Source organism: Gymnoscopelus braueri (genome assembly GCF_963280865.1).
Source record: "Gymnoscopelus braueri genome assembly, chromosome: 12".
In the NCBI taxonomy this organism is placed as follows: domain Eukaryota; kingdom Metazoa; phylum Chordata; class Actinopteri; order Myctophiformes; family Myctophidae; genus Gymnoscopelus; species Gymnoscopelus braueri.
This window is the reverse complement of record NC_137614.1, coordinates 14,932,228-14,952,423: the sequence shown is the minus strand read 5'-3', so window position 1 is coordinate 14,952,423 and position 20,196 is coordinate 14,932,228. Positions and strand designations below refer to the sequence as shown.

General features: G+C 40.3%; 2 protein-coding genes across 3 annotated transcripts in view; both read right to left on the bottom strand.

The window, feature by feature from the left end:
- Nucleotides 1–432: 432 nt before the first annotated feature.
- On the bottom strand, nucleotides 433–18,560 carry mapk14a (mitogen-activated protein kinase 14a). 2 transcript variants are annotated; one of them, XM_080445846.1, is made up of 12 exons: nucleotides 18,154–18,560; nucleotides 15,485–15,614; nucleotides 15,182–15,240; nucleotides 13,053–13,164; nucleotides 12,827–12,856; nucleotides 10,390–10,437; nucleotides 9,482–9,596; nucleotides 8,423–8,494; nucleotides 5,705–5,784; nucleotides 3,658–3,736; nucleotides 2,631–2,804; nucleotides 433–1,919 (listed from the first exon to the last, which is right to left on the bottom strand). In XM_080445846.1, exons 1-12 carry the CDS (start codon nucleotides 18,270–18,272, stop codon nucleotides 1,852–1,854), a joined length of 1,086 nt encoding a protein of 361 aa, XP_080301972.1. In that variant the 5' UTR covers nucleotides 18,273–18,560; the 3' UTR covers nucleotides 433–1,851. The 2 variants fall into 2 exon arrangements, with proteins under 2 accessions (XP_080301972.1, XP_080301973.1); XM_080445847.1 differs by lacking the exon at nucleotides 5,705–5,784 and adding an exon at nucleotides 5,168–5,247.
- Nucleotides 18,561–19,312: 752 nt separating this feature from the next.
- Nucleotides 19,313–20,196, bottom strand: part of elapor1 (endosome-lysosome associated apoptosis and autophagy regulator 1) — a 17,092-nt gene continuing 16,208 nt past the window's right edge. The window contains exon 22 of the mRNA XM_080444102.1: nucleotides 19,313–20,131. Within this exon, the coding sequence (XP_080300228.1) occupies nucleotides 20,039–20,131 (93 nt within the window). The 3' untranslated portion in view covers nucleotides 19,313–20,038. The remainder of the gene's footprint in view (nucleotides 20,132–20,196) is intronic.

The following is a 20,196-nucleotide window of genomic DNA, read 5'->3' as shown; positions in this document are numbered from 1 at the left end:
AGTGCATTGGGAACCCAGAGGGTCCCTGAACCCCACTTTGAGAACCACTGACCAATTCATCTAAACATTAAGCCTTATAAATAAATCTACTGTATATACAGTATGTGTGCGTGTGTGTTTGTTAATTAATTAAAAAAACATGGTTGTGCTTCGTTGTACCTCAGGAAGGGGCATCTCTAGTGGCCTTTAGTTCCTCTATTAAGCACTTTTCCTCCGAGGTGGAAAGGCTGGTGATGCTTGGTTAATTAAGCACCAGCTATAATTGCTTTTACAAAACATACCTTATCCAATAGGGCTCTAATCTTAAGTGTGAGCTGATGAGAATTACACACCTAATGATTTCTAAATGGGTTTGAATAATGAGACTGAAACACACTAGATAAGAGTATCTGGCAAAATACATAAAACAAAACAAAAAAAAACAGACAAGGCTTAAAAATAACAGTCTTTATTTTTTAATAAACAAAGGTATAATGATAGTAGTTAATCTGCTGGACTGAAAATAGTTAAAGGGGGTCATCTGATTGCTGAGGTAAACAACAGTATCTCCTGTTTATAAATACCACCTCAACAGTATAAATACATCTAAATCCCTCATTCTTTTAGACATCCAAGCAATATTTCTATTAGCGTGACATTTCAAATTCCTGTAAACCAACAAACCCTCGCATACATACAAACACACTCACAAATACACGCGCGCGCACACACACACACATAAAAGGATGTACATGCCGATAGTGATTGCTTAATGACAACAAACCACCAAAAGTAAGATTAAAAAATAACATATGGAACAGATATTTACAAAAATTTGAATAGATCGTGTAGCCACAAATACATATTTGTGGGTGCAGTTTAGTGCCTAGTTGAGTGGCACTGTATTCATATGGCCAAACAGGCTCAGACTTTTGTTTCATCTTATTTAAATATGTAGCCAAAATATGTAAATTGTGTCCAAAGGGCATTGATTTCAGTTAAAATTTCAAACTCCTTGAAAGGGCGCTTTTCATAGAGCAAAAGAAACATAGAAAACATGTTTGGATTATTGGTGGCAAGCATTGAAAGATCAATGATCTATACAGAGAATAGGTACATATTTTCAAGCTGTAAAACACAGACATACAGTATATCCTACTTCTCTCACAGTTATAAATGCCCTCCAAAGTTAATACCATTTTTAAAGATAGTTCCTATGATATATGTAATGGTGACAAGCACACAGCAAAATCCTTTAACTGCAGAAATGGACCATTATAGGTCAATCTTCACGCCCTCAGTTAAATTCTGGATTTTGATGCACATCATTCAATGGTCATTTTACAAACATGTGATACAGTGCTATGATTGACAGCTTGGCATAGTGAGTGGCTAGCAAACTAATATATTCCACTTATCAAATGATGGATACTAAAGCTATTCATAAGTTAATCCTAAATGTATGACACACAATAGCACAGCTATTTAGTTCTGGACGTTTCAGCATCTCATGTTCTAAGTGTCACAGTGATGAGTCATCAAATTCTAATAAAACTTCCAAAGAATATAAAACTATTTCAGCTAAATAGATTAGAATAGATGTGTGACATTTTCCAGCAATAGACCATTAATATTAGTGGTTCACAGACAATAGTAGTGAGTAATTGGTCAAGCTTCTTGAATGTCTATTCCTATCCACACTTTGGTATGTTTCCCTTACAAACAAACGTGGAGACTGTATTCTCTGATGATACAAATGATTGACTAAGAATTGTAGGCACTCTGACAGAAAAAATGTTTGTCTGAAAGTTTATGTAACACTAATGGTGATCTTGGACATGGTTTAAAAATGCTGGATGTGTATGGCAGGTCTCATGATTCCATTTCATCTCCATCGAACACGGGTGGCTCAAAACTAATCAACTCCTCATAGGTTAGTCCTGGTGAATGGAAAAGAAGAGTCATCAAATTCAAATATGCTGATATGAATTAGAGCTGCCAAATATCGATTATTTTCTATTACTTTTTCGGTTTAATCGAATATTAAAGAAGTGCGTTTTTATTTATCAACAAATCACCACTATAAAAAAAAGATTTAAAAATAAGTCTGGTTAACCACAAAACATTATTTTATACTTTGTAATTGTACAACAATGTTGTGTAAAAATATTTAAAAAAAGACTGATCCACAAGCGCACAACGTGTTGTGAGCTTGTAGACCTGCTTTTTTAATTTAAATTCAGGGTCAAACAATTCCCCACCACTGAGATTTCATTTTCAATCTTGTCCTATAACCATTTTAGATTGTGCTAGGGATGAAACGTAAAACAGAAAATTCATCAACACATTTTTCATCAAATGACCTGATGTATCATGTAAAGGTTTATGATGTACTAAAATGTGAATGCTCATCTTTGTTGCACACATTATAAAATTAAAAGCTTTTTTAATACTGTCGGTAAACAGATTAGCATTTTCAAGATCTCTGTCTGAGCATTAAAATCATTTTGTATTCCTTATGTTATCATTTTATAGTTTAAATTAATCACAGATTAATCAAATAAAAAACATTTTATGTCAATAGATCAATCAGTTAAAAAAAAAAATTGTTAGCTGCAGCCATACACTGTACAGGTCAAGATTACACCTACGTTTCCATTCTTCGATCTCCAGCTCGCGGCTCTCGAAGCTCTGATCGTAGGGATCAGCCACAGGCTCGTCATCTGGGTCATGGTATTGGGCGAAATATGGGTGGGCAAGAGCCTCAGCTGCTGTAATCCTCTTGTCTGTGTCCAGAACCAGCATTTTCTCCAGCAGATCCACAGCTATGCAAAAACATAATTGAGTTACCATCATGATGGGTATCATGATCATCATGATTTGCCTAACTCCAGCAAATTTTCAACATGGCTGGTAGGTTAGTCTACTCTACAGGCCACACTTCGGCAGGTAACCAGCCACCATTCAAAGCTCCTTCTCTAAAAGCTTAACAGCAGGCCAAATGGAAGGTGCGAACAAATGAAAATCTGTCGAAATCAGTATTGTTTTAATGATCCATCTTAGCCGGGTGGGGAAAGCCAACTAGTACACTGGCCTCTTACTCCTCGTGAGTCACACATACCAGAGTTCTATTCCAGCTACGGTCATGCCTTGCACATCTTTCCCCATCTCTCGCCCTTACCCTGTCTCTCTCCAATGTCCTGCCTAATGAAGCTACAAAGCCCTATACATTCCTGGCTGTTACCCTATGTGAGTTGATGGGGAAGGAGATTGTGCATAATATAAGATATCCTGGGTTCAACAATGGAATTTTACACCATCTTACACATCTTACACCATGGCCATGGGAGGGCTCAAGTATGACGAATGACATTTTAGCTTAAGTTTAGATTGACTAAATAATTGAAATACTTGTCTTTAACTATCAGCCTGCTCTCCTGCACACAGCAATCAAATATAACACAATCAAAATGAGAAAACTAAGCATTGAAAGATAAAGAAGATAGAAGTCTATGAGCATTGCTATATCAATTACTGTATGGACAATCTAGACCTACAGTTATTTTGAGAGTGAAAACACACAAAAACAAAAATAACCAGGAAAAACAGAAACTTCCCAAACATTTAAATATATTTAATAACACTCCGTTCAGAAACCCCCAGTTCTGCTGCCATTACCTTGTGGGTTGGCACCAATGAACACATCAGCAAAATTCCTCTTTGGCATCTGTGGTAAAGAGTTGATGTAGTTCCTGGCCTGGAAAGATATGCAATTCAAAGGTCAACACCCACTAAACACTACTGGTCACCCACATTCACACCAGTCTTTTGTCCCTCTAAAACTTTACTGTATGCTATTTTTACATGTGTATGCATAGTAATATACTGTCTCCTGTCTACCCTATGTCTTGAATGAATGTCTTTTCACTGTATATGAATTATTATACCATGTATGTTGGTACTGTCACTGACACTCCAACACGTCAATTTATCTCTGAACCAACAACTAACTCCCTGTATCCCTATATTAATTGTGTCTTCTAACATATCTTTTCACTCTATTCTGAAAAAAGAAGAAACAAAACAGTGAACCACATGAAGAGTGCTGTTGGGAGAGGTAAGAGGACAGACTTTGTGATTGTGCAGACAGAGAACAAGTAATAGAAGAAGGAAGAACCTTATGGACAAGTTTTAATGTAGCACGTCGTTAGTAACCAACGTTAACAGGAACTTCAGTGCTAGCATTGATTTTCGGATCTCTATTCACTGACCACATTGTGTAATTGTTGATTCAAAACACAAAATCTTCTACAGCTCATTTGAGCAAGCATTATAATGCATTTACTACTGTGCTGCTGCTTTAGGCAACGAGTTAGGAGCTACTGGTAGCAATCATGGTTTCAATCACATGCTGCAAGCAGGTCAAATGCCACCCAAATACTTTAAGTGCAATTAAAGTAATAGTAGGCTTGTTCGGTCACTTCGGCAGTTTAATTTAAACGCAACTATGATCCAGTTTTATCATTAAATGTTATAGAATACTCCCTTTGGCTTTATCACTGTTAAATACTCTATGTCTATACAGTTTGAGCTGGCTACCACTCTGTACAGATACAGATATGGGGTAAAGGCTAATGTACGATCGATCGATCGATCGTACATTAGCCCCCATATCTATCGATCGATATATATTTTACAGTTTCCCCCCAAATCCTTCTCACAATTTAGTCATTGCCAATTCCCCATGTGTACCGTGGTCCCTGTTTTTCAACTATTCTTTACAGCAGTAAGTTCCACCGGAATGGAGTAAGGTACACAGAGTTTCAAGCTCTTTCCCCATTGTTCCCTCACCGGCCAACCAATAGGAGTTGCTAGTGCAGCGACAAGGACACTGTTGTCCACCCGCAAACACTGCCATTGTGTTCGTTGGAGCACCCAGCCAAGCCGAAGGGTGGGACTGAACCCGGATCTTTAAATCTACGGCACCCGGCATACACTCCAATTAAGAATTATTTTCAGCTACAAATACTAGTTTTTGTTGTACAATTGTTCGACAAAGTATACATTAGCCTTACGCTGAAGTGCTTCATAAGCCCAGGTATAAAGCGTAAGACAGGAGGGTCCCGCCCCACTCTGCGGGTCTGGTTCACTCCAATCTAAAGAAAGCAACTATTGGGATCCTGCTCACCTCATGGCTGGGCATCCTGCTTATTAGAGATGCAGGAGGTGTTCCTGTCAGGCGCATTATCTGCTGAAGCTGGTTTATATCTATAAGGCTTGGGTCAAGGGGAGTATAGCGATACAGCAGAGTTGGTTAACAAGCGTGAGGCTCTGATCCTTTAGTTGGCCTATAAAGCTTTGTGTGAAAAGAAACTCCAGTGTGGAAGCATTGTGTGAAAAGGCACGAAGAGAGACAGGTTAGGACTTGGCAGATTTAGAGGAGAAGAGAACACAATTACATGCTTTATAAAGAAGTGTACTGTCAATCAGTAGACAAGAAAACCCAAGTTAATCAACTATGGCACATTTATCAAAGTGCAAGTGTCATCCAATTCACTCAAAGTGGAAACCAGGTGTTGAGGATTTTACACAAATTCACAGAGTTGAAGGGTGCAAAGCATGCTGAAAATTTGTTAGCAGATAATTATAAATTGATGCACAACACACAGCATGGCATGTAGGCAAATTAGGAAGAACAAGACCTTGCACAGTTTTGTGAACTCACAGACTCTGAAGATATTTTCATCAAGAGCTCTGGCCCTGGCGTTCCAACGAGGAGCATGATTAGCTTCAACTGATCAATGTCTACCAGCACGGTAAAGGAAGATGAGATGCTGGATAAGGGAGACCTTGGACCTGATCCAGTCTTTATATTTACATCAATACATCATAATTGAGTGGTTGAAATAATCAGTGGAGGCAGCCTGTATTCTCCGTTAACAGCTTAAATTAGAAAAAAATGGAGGAGAAAAGATGGTGGACAGTCCTGTTGTACATATGTAAAGGCTTAACTGTTAGTCTGAACACACTGGCAGATGTAGAAAGCCTAAACAATGAGGCCAAATACGCTCTGCAGATTATGTACTAAGACAAAATGTCATGTAGGTGGAGAAGGGAGCCGGGCCAAGGATGCATACTACTGACAGAGTTCAAACAAACCAGAGGAAAACGCCACAGCAAAGGGTGCTGCACCGGAGGCAAATACAGCAACATGTTCTTGTTGTTTCATGTTGATAGGAATATAAGGACATCTCAGTCTGCTTCAAGTTGAATGAGTGAAGCAGAAAGTCAGTGGAAAGCATTGGAGGCAGAAAGCTGGAATAAAGAATTCCAGATAGAAGAACAGAAGACATGTTGGGAGATTGAGGCAGGGGAGCAGACAGTTATTTGTAGGCATTATGGGCTTTTTTAGACAGGTGGCCATGGCTGCCAGTGGACTCGTAACCTTTCCTTGGGGCACTCTCAGCGTGCCATGTGAGACAAACAAAAAACGCCAAACACTGTACGTGGTCACCATGGAGACAGCTGCAAGAGGCACAGCTGTCAAACCATTATCTATGCCTTAGTAAAAGCGGTTATAAACAGGGTATCTGCAGGTTTAGCCATGTCAGATTTAAAACCTTTTTAGACTTTTTTTGTACCACTCAGAGTTTCAATAACAACTCAGATTTAGGTACATTTTGTACCAATATACAATGATTAAATATGGGTTCCCTTGCGATCATTTTCTGTTATGGAAGTAAAAAAGGCCTATAATTAAACAACACTTCATTACTAGGCTTTCTATAAAATGTTCAAGCAGACAGACAGCAATGTGTGTACTGTCACTTTAAAAGCCAGAGTTATACTTCATCGTACGATGGTATTGCACACCACAAATAGCGTGGATGTATAAGCTTACAACGTGTCACTCCGCTCCTCGTTGTGAGCTTGTAGATCGTCAATTTTCGCAAGCTTAGCACAGCTCAAACGGCATGCTGTGGTTGTAAATAAATGCAGTATTTAGCGTTATTTATCAGTTAAGAGATTGAGACATTTGAGACAAAAAAATCACGGGGCGATTGGAGTATCCACCATTATTCAATTGGATTAGATCCAGTTGTTTGTCAGGAATTAAAAAAAACTTGCAAAAAGTGTTATTTAATGTGCGTCAATGAAATCTTTTGTTATGCTATAGCTTAATAACAATGGCTTGCTATTATAGCAATGTTAATTGACGCTCATTAGTCCAGATACCCATAATCATTTACAGGTCAAAACATCTATTGTTTATGAAGTACCAGGAATGCCAGGAACAGACCACATCCAGTCGATTTATCACCTGAATAGATTGTATCGCTAATTCTAACTGATGTCCTCTGATAATTGTACATGATAACAGTCATGTGTCTGGCTTTTTAAGACAAATTTAAGCCTTTCTTTTAATTTTAAGTTCTTTTTAAAGCCTTATTTTGACATACGTTTATTTATAACTTTTTAATAATTTAATACTCCCACGGACACCCTCTATAAAGTTCAGGGAAACCACACACTGTGAGAAATCTTTTTCCCCCTAAATTCCAAAAGCCCAATGACAGCACACTGGTAAGGCGGGGCTGAACAGACAAGACAGTCGGGCTGGCGTATGCGTGAGACTAACACAAATGCAATACCTGCCTTCTGCACTGCTAGCAAATCCACCTGCTCACCTCTCACTGAAAATGAATGACGTCTGGGCAGCACTAACCAGCTCGTTTGAGTTAACACTAAATCAGCCATATCAAATCAGTTATTGCGATTGTACTTGCCAATAAAAGCTCTCTCATAAAAGCATCATAAATCAGTGCTTCCATAGCTGTGTCAAAGTGTGCTTACCCCTTGTTATTTGGTAGGTGCATTGTGCACCAGACCTACCATAAGAGCTTAGGAGGTGAACAGGTATTGATATGGCCTCCTGAAATGAACAGAGGCTCCTGCTTACTCTCTCACTGCCTAGAACGACTTATGACGTCATAACGCCCTGGCTGCCAAGAACGATTTATGATGACTATTTTAGTTTTTTCGCACAGAACCAGAGATAACGCGATCCGAAGATGTACTGCTCCATTCACTTCCTGGTTAACTTATTACTTAAAAATCCTGTATCTCGGCTCCCGTGTACTTTTTTTTTTTACTATACATTTTTGGCCGAGACATGTTATTTTCAAAGGCGCATAAAAGCGAACGGGAGGTCGCGATGACATTTTCTTTTTCATCTCGGAAGCACAGTGAAACCATCTGTGATTAGCAACCATCAGGGGATCGATCACACTGTAGATAAATATTCTGTGACTACTTCAAAAGGTAAGAAAATCGAAAAATCGCTGGCAGTGGGTGCACGCAGCCAGAAATAAGTCTGGCAGTGAAAGAGTTAAACATTCATATGCAGAAACCACAAAGGGGTGAATCCCAGTGAAAAGGATACGGTCTGTGCCAGGAAATAGAGTCCTTCCAGTGAGAAGTTCCGCCATTATACACCCCACTGACCAAATGTCCACTGAAATAGAGAGAAGGAAACACAAACATAATAAACAGCATTTTATCATAACATATAATAGAAAGTTACTGATCAACACCACAGATATCAGCAGCTACAGAAACAAAGTTACATGCAAACTGGGCCTCTCTTCATAGTGTTGGCTTCTTTTTCCTGGTAATTTTCATGGAAAGAATGTGAGGCTGCATGTTGCCAGCAGCACTGAGAGGTTGGTATGCTGGTACTACAAGTGAGCATTCTGACTTTTAGAAACAGAGTGCAGCGTAGCTCCAAAGTCCATGACTTGCATCTCCACCACGCCTCTGTTTACCACTATTCATTTGTTTAAAAATAGAAAGCCACCAAATGGATAGAGGCTTATTTTCGTAGAGATTATTCCATCGATTCCTTTATTGATTAGTTGAATAAAGAAGAGCGTTTTTTTAACATACTGTTTTTGGGCGGTGAAACCGCCCCTATAAGTGAGGTTTGGATATTTGTACACCAAATCCTGCGCTGTGATTGGCCAAAAATGTACCCCGCCTAACCCTGGACCGTGATTGGCCAATCACAGTCTATTCAGGACTGTGATTGGCCAGTGTCACATGACACATGTGCATAGCCCTATATAAGAAACCATAACTTTAAAAAAAAACATACATTTGTTTTTTTTAAGTTATGGTTTCTTCCATCATAAAGAGTGTTTCAATAAATGTATTTATTTTTTGTACATGATTGGTTGACTCCATTCAGTATTGTGATTAGCTAGCAAGACGCCACCCACTTCACACAGGGTGTGATTTTTTATGTATATCAGCAAATCAATGAACCACTTAAGCCCTATTTTATATGGTGGCAAAAACAGTGAAAAAAGAAGATCTACAAGTTCTCAACGCATCACAGTACAACACGTTGTAAGCTTGTAGATTGGCTTTTTTTCACAACATTTTTTTTTGTTTTCTTCCGTTTACTGTTGCACCCCTAAAGCAGTTGTAAATATCCCTCTACCTGTCATGTTGTAATGCATCCAGTTCAACATGATCTCTGGAGCCCTGTACCAGCGAGTGGCTACATAGCCAGTCATCTCATCATCTGTATGCCGTGCCAAACCAAAGTCCAGGATCTGAGAAGACAACAATAGAAGAAAAAAACGTTGGTTTCTCTTTGGTTATACACAGCTCAAGACCATTTCTAAAAGCCCTGCTAGCTCCCTCTAGAGACTGTGCTGCTCCTTACACCAAACCACACCAAATGGCATTACCATCCTTAACTCATTCACTGCCAGGAATTAATTACTTAATTCATCCGTCTCCGGTCCCCTTGCCAGCAAAAACGGCGATTTTACTGTACCTTTGAAAAATCATGGAATATTCTCTGTGACCTCCGTCCTCACGGAGATCGTCTCATTACACGCACGGAGGTCCGGTAGTATAAGGGGGAAAAAAATGGCCGGACACGATCCTCCATTTCAGAGCTATATGGCTGAATGCGGATTGTTTTTTGAAAAACAGCAGAAAAACAACAGGAAGTCGAGAAAATTTGACTTGAAAGGTGCCTAGGATTTTTTTGTTGCGATCACATGATTTCTGGGTGTACTCTTCTTCGTGGTGCTTGGATCATTCACAGCGGCCCGCCCCCCTCCCCACCACCAAGAGGAGGGGATGGCATATATTGTATTCATTGAAGGTGGCGCAAGAGAAAAAGCCATGGGGTCACCAAAATCATTAGGGTTCGATTGGATTCTGAGATGTCTTGTACGCAAAGTTGATATTTTGGCAAGAATACGGCATCAATCACTAAGGAGAGAGGGTGAGGGAGGGAGAGCGACAGGGGACAGGAGGGTGAGAGGGAGGAGGGAGAATGGGAGAGAGAGACTATTTCACCCACACAATAATCCAACTCAGTACTTTTCTCACCTTCAGTTCACAGTCCTCATTCACAGCCAGGTTGCTAGGTTTCAGGTCCTAGAAGAAGAAAATGTGGCAGTTAATTATGATGTGATGAGATGTGAATATAGGCGTTTAAAAAAAAACATTATGAATGAGCATCGTACAAATATGATGGCATCCGCTATGGCCACCTCTTTTGATGCTCCCCATCACCAACCTCACAGCTTTTTGTTTATTTTACTGGTTTCTTTTGTATCATTTTCACCACTAATGTACCAAGCTACAGTACTTGAAGTTGCGCTATGACAGATACAAGTTGTCGGACATAATGTAATATGTGACCCACATATCGACATGGTAATGGTTTTTACACCCGTTTTGAGTTAACACCAACCATCCTGGAGGAGCCCCCCCCACATCCGGCTAACACAACCATCACCGAGGCAGATGTAACACCCGCAAAGTGCATCGGGCCAGACGGCAGGTGATTAGACAATAAACAGCAGACTAGCACGTTAACGGACATATGGAAGCTCTCCCTTTCCCGGTGTGTAGTCCCCTCAATTAATCAACTATTGTTCCAGTGCCAAAGGAAGACCAAAGGAGCTAGAGGAGGGAGGCTGGACTCCATCACCATCAACAAGTCTGCTGTAGAGAATGTCCGCAGCTTCAAAAGCATCAGTAAGCTTAAGAAGTTCGGTATGGGGTCCAAGATCCTACAGAACCTCTACAGTGGCACCATTGAGAGCATAGTGACTGGATATGTATAACTCCCTGGCATGGGAATTGCACTGCGCTCAACTGCAAAGTGCTGCAGAGACTAGTGCACCACCCTAGGCTCTGCAGATGCTCTAGGTCAGGACATGCAGATGCTCTAGGTCAGGACAGCCTAGAGCATAAGTGGATCTGAGTTTCCCTCCATCCAGGATATATACAACGGACAGTCGGACAGTATATCAGCAAACACACACACAATACACATTATAAAGGCAGGACCAATTGGGGATGTCAACGGCTCACCACTTATCCATTGAGTAACAAATATCCAAACATGCTTATTGTTTTTTTTTGCACAATAAATACATGATCAGAGCAAGAGCGAAGGAAAATGAAATGCACAAAGCATAGCTTTGTTTTGGACAAGAAGGACAAGCATGTAAACATTGCAAACCGTGCTCAAATACAACAGCAGCTCGAACAACATGCTAAATCACATAAATTACAAGCACCCATGCGTCCAAGCGGTACATTACGCACAGATGGGGACGCAACGAATTATGCGATGCGGCTGCTCCTCAGACAACTATGTTACTTCTGAGAAAAATGGACCAGTAAACTAGTGGAGACGGGAGAGTAACTTCAAAGATTTCCCCATCCCCTGGAAACAAAACCATTGTAAATGTGGAACATTAACCGCCTCCATTTCCCCCACTGCCTACGTACAAGATGCTGTCTGTGTTTACTAGGATGTCTGTATCCTCTGCATGAAGCAGCGGTTGTGGGCAGCAGAACCTTAGGCTCAACAAACGGCCCTCTACATTGACAGTGACACCTGAACACGCTGACATGTTAACTCATTCACTGCCTGAACTATTTCTGGCCGCGTTTGCCGACTGCCAGAGATTTTGAATTGAAAAAAAAAAAGTACTCAGGAGCCGAGATACAGAATTTGTAAGTTTTAAGTTAACAAGGAAGTGGATAGGAGTCTAGATCTTCGAAAAATCATATCTCCTTGGTCTTTGGGTCAAATTTGAAAAAAAAAAAAAAAAAAAAGGTTTTTGGGAAATACATTTAATTACGTTTTTTACGTTCTTGGCAGAATTCGTAATTGGATATAATTACGTTTTTTACGTTCTAGGCAGGGAATGAGTTAATCTTCCGTAATAAACCAACAAGCAGCCAATAGACAAGGGTCGAGTCAAGCTGTGTAGGCTAGGCTGCATAACGCATTTGAGCTGTGCAGATTATGACACAATTATCATTATTAAAGCAGCTGAAATAAATGCCTACCAGTCTGATAAATGTTCATTCTGAGTACACGCATTTTTCATTTCGGGTTGGGGACGTGGGTCATCATAACATTATTTAAGCCTTAGGCTACACGTTAATAAAATATATTGATTAATCCTGTTAAAAATCTTTTCCTATTTTTCCCTGTATTGTCGAGGAGGCGAAACCCAATAATTTTACTCTTATACCTGTATAACTAGACGTAAGCGTACCAATTTTTTAATTGAAAATGATAGTGTTCTACTATTTACACAGTGCAAAATAAAGACCATGTTTTTTACTTCCCTCTTTCCCATACAGTGTTTGTACAAGGCCTGGCCCTGACTCCGTCATGTGGAAGAGCCCATAAAGCAATACAAGATGACACACTGTTTTCAAAATGGGTCAGAGACAAACTGAACGTTTTCCATTTCAGAGATGAATCATAGCAGACAAAATAAAACAAGGCACTTACTCTGTGAATGATGTCTGCCGAGTGGATATACTGAAACAAAAGAATGAGAAAAACTGCATTAAAACCACATTAACATCATCAATTAGGAGTTGAATTGGTCCAACACCAGATACAAATTTGTAATCAGTTTGTAGCAGTGCAATGTGTAAGTTAGTCCAATGTTGATACAACTGACTAAGCATAACAAGCCTTTGGTATTAATGCATTTCATTACAACATGCTTCACCTTTAACCCCCGAAGGATCTGGTAGATCAGAAACTGAACATGGTCATCTGTGAGTTTCTGACACTTGACTATGTTGTTGAGGTCAGCACCCATTAGATGAGTCACAAGATACCTGTCAATCACAAAGTAGAACTGTTAGAAACACTTCACCGGGGAGAGCCAGTAGTGACTATACAGTGTGTCAGCAACGTAAGTTTCAGCAGCCCTGGCTCAATTCCAGCAGGAGATAGACCTGTGTTGCATATGTTATCTAATTTCATATTCTGTCTAATATAAAGCAAAGAACTACTTTAAAATAAGCTTTAATAAAAACATATATATACACACACACACACACATATATATATATATATATTACACATATACACACACACACACACACACACAGTCACACACGTATATATATATCTTTGAAGAGTCCTTTGTACCCAGGGCACAAATTTTGCATGTGTCTCTGTGAACTCTGAGTTCAAACCAGTTAAACGGCTGCTTCTCCTGATTTACACTCCTCTCCAGAGGCCACAATAGGCCAACCCCTTCACAAATGGAATGTCATTAAACACCCCACATACATAAGTGGCCCAACACCAGTAATTCAAAACTAATGCCACCATCACAGTTTAAAAAGCCCAAACAGTGGCAAGCACTTCTGATGCCGGTCATGAACAGGAGGCTTCAGTGCAGTTTGCAGCCAAACTACACACAGGCATGTGGTCGCTTCACCAGCCTGCTGCTCAACAGTTACATGAATGCTCTTCTATTCTCACACTGCAGTGAGTGAGTGCTTAAAATAGTTCCCGGTTGAGCTTGAACTTGTCCTCATTACCCCTCTTCTCCCTGACATAAGAAGTCAGCAGCGGTGGAGCACATGCACTCTGCAGCGTTCACCAGGCACGGAAAAATACATATATAAATAGGGAAGCCTCATACAATTTGATCTATGGAACTCTCTCCTATAGAAACAAGAGTAGAGCACAGAGGAGCCTCGCCAAAGCAGTGTGAGTCAGTCTGTAATGTATATATTTAGAGCTGAAGGGAACCACAGATCCAGCACAGATTTTTCCTGGATAGCACCGCATGAGGAACCTTTGCACTGTTCTAGTAGACTTGTATACTGTCTGTGCACACATACAGTAGATATGCATGGACAGAAAATAGCAGAACATAAAGGCCACAATGTCCATTATGCTGTGTGCAGCAATGGGAAAATCTCAATTACACTGCAGGCATTTATCTTTCCACATCGCCTTCTTTCTCTCACACCCCAACCACACAATCAGCCACACGCACACAGCCGCATGCTTGCAGAGACTCAGCCTATATGGGTTAGTGACCTTGCATAGCCCGCTGTCCTCAGCTGCATGATGTTAAGTAGGACAGTGAAGTAACTTCAGAGGGCAGTACACTGTTCAGATGGTAAACAAGGAAAGAAAATGATTGGCCAACATCCTCCTTATACAATATAACATGCCATATGCTTAAGATGGAAAAACCTCATCAGCCATGGTATCACTTCCTACAACAGCTATGGCCATTGTGAAACGTACACGCTAGACATGTACTGTAGAAGAGCAGCACAACACACATTGCTTTGGTGCAGGAGGTGTGAACCCCCACTGCAGGCCCAGGCGTGAGCGCCTGACGCTCTCACTCTGGCATCCACACACGCAGCAGAGCAAGCAGCGTAAACCAGTCAGAACTCTGAGTCATAAGACAGTTGCTTCCTTTTTCCTATGCCTTTCAATGTCAACAAACAATATCTACCAGGTTGCCAGCTCGTTTGCTCTGTTGCTTTATTATGTTATATTATACAAAGCCAGGAACATGGACCAAGGAACAAGGAAGGAAAGCCAGTGGTGAAACTACTGTTGTAGCTGTGAGAGACTGAATCACTTAACAGATTCTAAGAAACATTCCACTGCATTTAGTTGACTGGCTGACCTCCAGGTGTTTCCCAAGCACAGCCTGCACTACGTCCTGGACAGAACGTACGGACACTACAATATTGAATGCTGCTGTTCCACTAAAAAGGACTGCTAGGTGGAACCCTCACCCTGACTCCACAGACATGTTGATAGTATCTAAGGGGGAGGAATAGGGTCATAATATTTAAAGCATGTTCAACTTACACATCATTGAACTCCTCCAGAGAGGTTGCAGGGGAGAAGACGTCTAGAAGACCAATCACCTGCAATAGCAATGAGAAAAAAAGTACAGTCAACAATGCAAAGAACAGAGGCACTGGGCCAGCAGCAGCACCATTTTAAATAAACACCAAGACACAGAGACTCTGGGGGCGTTATATACACAATTATCAGCCAACAACTAGTTTCCATTGTTGATCTGTTTTCAAGGCTAATACGTTTTAGCCTCCTTAGAGCCATATCTTTCAGTTAATGACACAACATTTGCAAAGAAAGTGAAAGACTCACATTCTCGTGTTTCATGTGCTTCAGAAGTCGCAGCTCTCGATATGTTCTCTTTGCATGGATGATGGACTGAAACGGCCGGGAGAGTTTCTTCACAGCTATCTTCATGACAGTTTTATCATCATATGAGGAACTGTTTAAAACAAGAGGGGTGATGCATTTAGATTTGAAAAAAAATATGTATCAGACACACCTATCCCAAGAATACTGTAGAAGAGAAACTGAAAGTCTGAGGGCATAGACGAAGAGGAGGAGATGCTCTGACAGGATTAGATTACAGGCCATCTGGGGTCCAGCTTCTCTGGAGACACAAATATAATTTTTTTAACAGATAAGCCAAAAACAAAACAAAAATGCCCATCAACACATCTACTCAGCAGCACTGCACACCTTAATGAATAAACCATGGTTATCATTTTAAGACGGATGAGAAAACCCTGTTTCAAATAGCTCACTGTGGGCTGAGGTGGATATTCAAACCACGTCAAGTGCTGCAAGATGTGCTGAAGGCCGGGGAAAGGGTGGACATCAGCAGAAATTGTAATTTCTCAGCACATTTAGGCCAACCTTGCCTGCCTGGATTCCATCAGAGAGACTTGAGGGAGAACTGTCTCTCTTGCACTTCCTCCTGCTCGGGAATCTCAGCCAGCCTAACCACAGCCATGGGCAGTCGGCCACTACAGATACCTACTGCTCTGCAACTCACAGAATTCAGTCAGTTCCTCTCTAAGCCTTAGAGGAACTGTGTTTCTCCTCAAGGGCCTAAAGCGAGTAAGCGATATAAAGTATTGTCTGCACGCGAGATAAAGCATATGACAAAATACTGGGTAGTGGGTACATCTCCTCTTAATTGGTTTCTAATTAGTGCCATCTGTACCAGTGAATAGAAATCTAAAGAGTGAAAATGCCTCCTGTGCCCTCCAATACAGATTTGTTGAGGCTGAATGAGGAAGCGAGGCCTGCATAGAGTGAGCTGAGCGCTGACCTTAACCCTATCAAACACCTTTGGAATGAATTGGAATGACAAATACGAGCCAGGCGTAATCGCCCAACATGAAGTATCTGACCTCACTAATGGTCTTGTAGCTGAATGGAAGCAAATTAGTAGACAGATATCAGGTTCATTTGTAGACCTGGCATCCTATAGTGTGTATGGTTTGTGTATACAAATGTACAGATTATTATACTGTTCAGACTGATGATAGGTTTTTGGTTTACCTGCTATGACCCTAGATTACTAGATTGCTATTGCAAAGCATTTTATGTACTACCTCGTGTTTTCCTTGGTTACTGTAAATCTGCTAAATGCCTAAATTGTAAATTGCGTAAGTAGTGAAAAGCTATCCCAGAATAGTGGAGAATGTAGCAAAGGAGACTCCACAATACCATTCAGCTACAAGATACAAGTGTGTGTGTGTGTGTGTGTGTGTGTGTGTGTGTGTGTGTGTGTGTGTGTGTGTGTGTGTATATATATATATATATATATATATATATATATATATATATATATATATATATATATATATATATATATATATCTAATCTAATGGCTATCTAATGGCACACTTATGAAGAGCATCACTATAAATGCATCATTACATGATTATAAAATAAATGGTCTGGCGGTTCACTAATTTGAAAGCCTGGTTCCACCATGACTGGATGGCATAAACACAACAGCATTAAGTCAAATGTTCTGCTTAAAACATATATACAGTATATAACATGGCCAATGCACTGCTGCACTGGCAGTAATCTGACCAGCAACAGATTATCCTATTGCCTAGCAACAGCACAGCTGTCCACTTTCCAGTGCAAAACAAACATCTGTCAACTAAGTCAATAACAACGCTGTGGTCTGCACAAGAGCATCACAAATACAACATTCATGTATTTGTGTATTGTAAATTAATGTAATATTGTCAAAAGCAAACTCCTTCATCATCTCTGCCCATATTAAAGCCTGTAGGAAAATGTAATTACACTTATGCATTATGTTAATTCGTGTAATTACACATCTGCAACAATGCTTACAGAAAATATCTAATGTTGATATTCCAATTTCCTGCATTGTCCTTTATACATGTTGCCAAACGTCTGCACTGAAACCCACCACAAATCAGTCAGCAGCATCCTCCAAAATAATGAATGTTTCTAGGTTTGTGCGTGGTTGTGTGTGCGCACATGCAGGGCTTACAAAAAAAGTAACTGGGATGGTCATCAACTGGCATAAATTGTTTATAGAACGTCGTAAAAGTAACCTTTTATGAGGACAACATAAGCCATGACTGACAGACAGTATGCCAAATAAAGAAGCGCCTACACATGACCAGAAATGGGTAACACTTGTACAATCTCTGTTGTACTTGTCTAGCTGATTGGTATCAATTCACTACGGTTTCCCACACGGTTGTTAGTCAGACTAAGGTTGGATGTTACTACAAAAAGAAAGGAACAGCACAGAGTCATGTGTGCATGTTCACAATCACATCGTGGTTCCACCTTGCTAGCTAACGTTAGCTAATAGGTGGTGGTTAACGTTAGAACGGGAAAGCTAACTTTTTTAGCATCTGCAGGATATAGGCCTCGTCTAAAATGAATGGAGCAACTAGTCGGGCAAGCTTAAGATCTACGCATAGTTACATACATAAATAAAACAAATAAGCCTTTACCACACAGATCCGTAGGCCCCGGAGCCGACAGGAGACAGGTTCTGGTACCGCTCAGGAACCTCCCAGACGGTCTTGTTGACCTCCTGTCGGTAGAACTTGGGTCTCTCTTTCTGCGACATTCCTGCAGAAGAGCTACACCGCTCGCGAAGTTGAGTGACTTCTGCTTTCCTTTTTGCTAAAAGGTGGGTTGCTCAATGCTACTAGTTGGAGCCGTTGCAACCTATTAAAAGTACGCTGCGTGAGAGTATCAAGGCCAGCTGGATGATGATTTCTTGCCGTTTAGGGTATCTCTGTTTATGCTGTTTATCCCCTGATCAAGAAAGCGGTTGCAGAACAGTTTGCATGCACGCTTTAAAGTTAAAAACGCTCTTCTTTACTCGGTCTGTGTCCTGGGTCCTACTGGTCAGCGTTGCCAGGTTTTGTGAGAGAAACAAGTAACCAGGTCTATGAAAACAATCCCAAAAGAAGTGACTATTATGCATCGGCTATTAGCAGATCTACAAGTTCAAGTGCAACGCGTTGTGAGTTTGTAGATCTGCTTTTTCTTTTTTTAAAGACAAGAATTAATCTTGGGAGAAAAAAATTAGGGAATTTTGGAACATTTTTTTAAACATTTTAACAACATTTGTATGGGGGTCCCTGGCACAAAATATTTTCAGATGGGGGGGGGTTCTTGGATAATTCCATATTCATTTGGGGGTCCTTGACATGAAAATATTTTAGAACCACAAAACAACCTTGAGAAGCAAGCCCCAAATAAGCAACTACACTTTAGAAACAAGCCCAAAAAACGCAACCGACAAATACCAATATTTACAAGCACCTTTACAGAAAAACTAACCCAAAGTCGCTTATAATAAGTGGACATGGCAACACCGATTCTACTCCACTTGCTTGCAGCTCCCGAGATTTCGCCCCTCTTGCAACATTTTTGCTATCAAGTGTCGCGAGATAATAGCACGCGAAGAGACCGTTATACTTGGTTGCGCGCCGTGTCGCGCACCAAAAAGAGCAGATCTACAAGGCAAGCTCACAGCGCGTCGCAGCTTGTAGCTTGTAGATCGGCTATTTTTGGTGCACCATACCGGCTCGCAACTAAGTATAAATCACCCTTCAGCACTTTCAGAGACCATAATGAAGACAACAAATTGTAGACACATTGTTTTATTTAGCAAAAAGCAAAAGTATACCTGAATTTGGTGTCATAGGACTGCTATCAAAGCTTTTGTTAACCATAGAAAAACACATAAAGCAGAATATGATGGCTGATAGACAGTCTAAAACATAGACAGACATTACTTATGAATACATAGGGCTACTGTATAAAATCACACTTATAGAGTGTGTTTGTGTGAGTGCACTTGCATCTCCTGAACACAGTAAACAGTAAACATTTTTACAGTTTCTGCATGGGCCTAAAAACAACTGTGAAACACATCCTATCCATGAAAAGTATCCCAAAATGGAGAGGCATTTGGCATTGTTTTGATTACCTACTGTACAAATACCACACAAACCGTCTTTCCTGGCATAATAGAAAAGCCCCATCTTCACACTGACTGACATCACTGTCTATGATGGAAAGACATAATCTGTATTTTAACGTCTGTACTGTCTTTGGCGGCTGAATTTCCCTTGTGGGATCAATAATGGTCTTATATTTTCTTTCACAGATCTACCTTTGTAATAAATAAAATAAAATGAAGTCACAACATCTAATATACAGTATTCCAGTCAAAATACTGGATAATAAAAAAAAACGTACAATACAACATTTTTCAGTTTGTGTTTTTGACCCTTAAAGATGCAAAGATGTATGGTTCTATTCAAAACATTCATGTAATGCTTCCTCTGTGAGCAGGTAGAGATGTGTTCACACTCTGAACTAATCTTCATCAAAGTAATCTTCATCTCCAACTAGGGGTGCTGATGATGATGATGACTTCAGTGGAACCGAATCAAATCCATCTGAGGTCCTCTGAGGGAAATTATAGATGATAATTATTAAAATGACCACATGATCTGAAAGGGTTAGTTCAGTTT

Coding starts and splice junctions, on each gene's coding strand:
- mapk14a (XM_080445846.1), bottom strand. CDS start 18,272: ATGTCGCAGAAAGAGAGACCCAAGTTCTACCGACAGGAGGTCAACAAG. Junction 15,615..18,153: donor GGGGCCTACGGATCTGTGTG/GTAAAGGCTTAT, acceptor TGTTTTAAACAG/TTCCTCATATGATGATAAAA. Junction 13,165..15,181: donor CTGGAGGAGTTCAATGATGT/GTAAGTTGAACA, acceptor TGTGATTGACAG/GTATCTTGTGACTCATCTAA.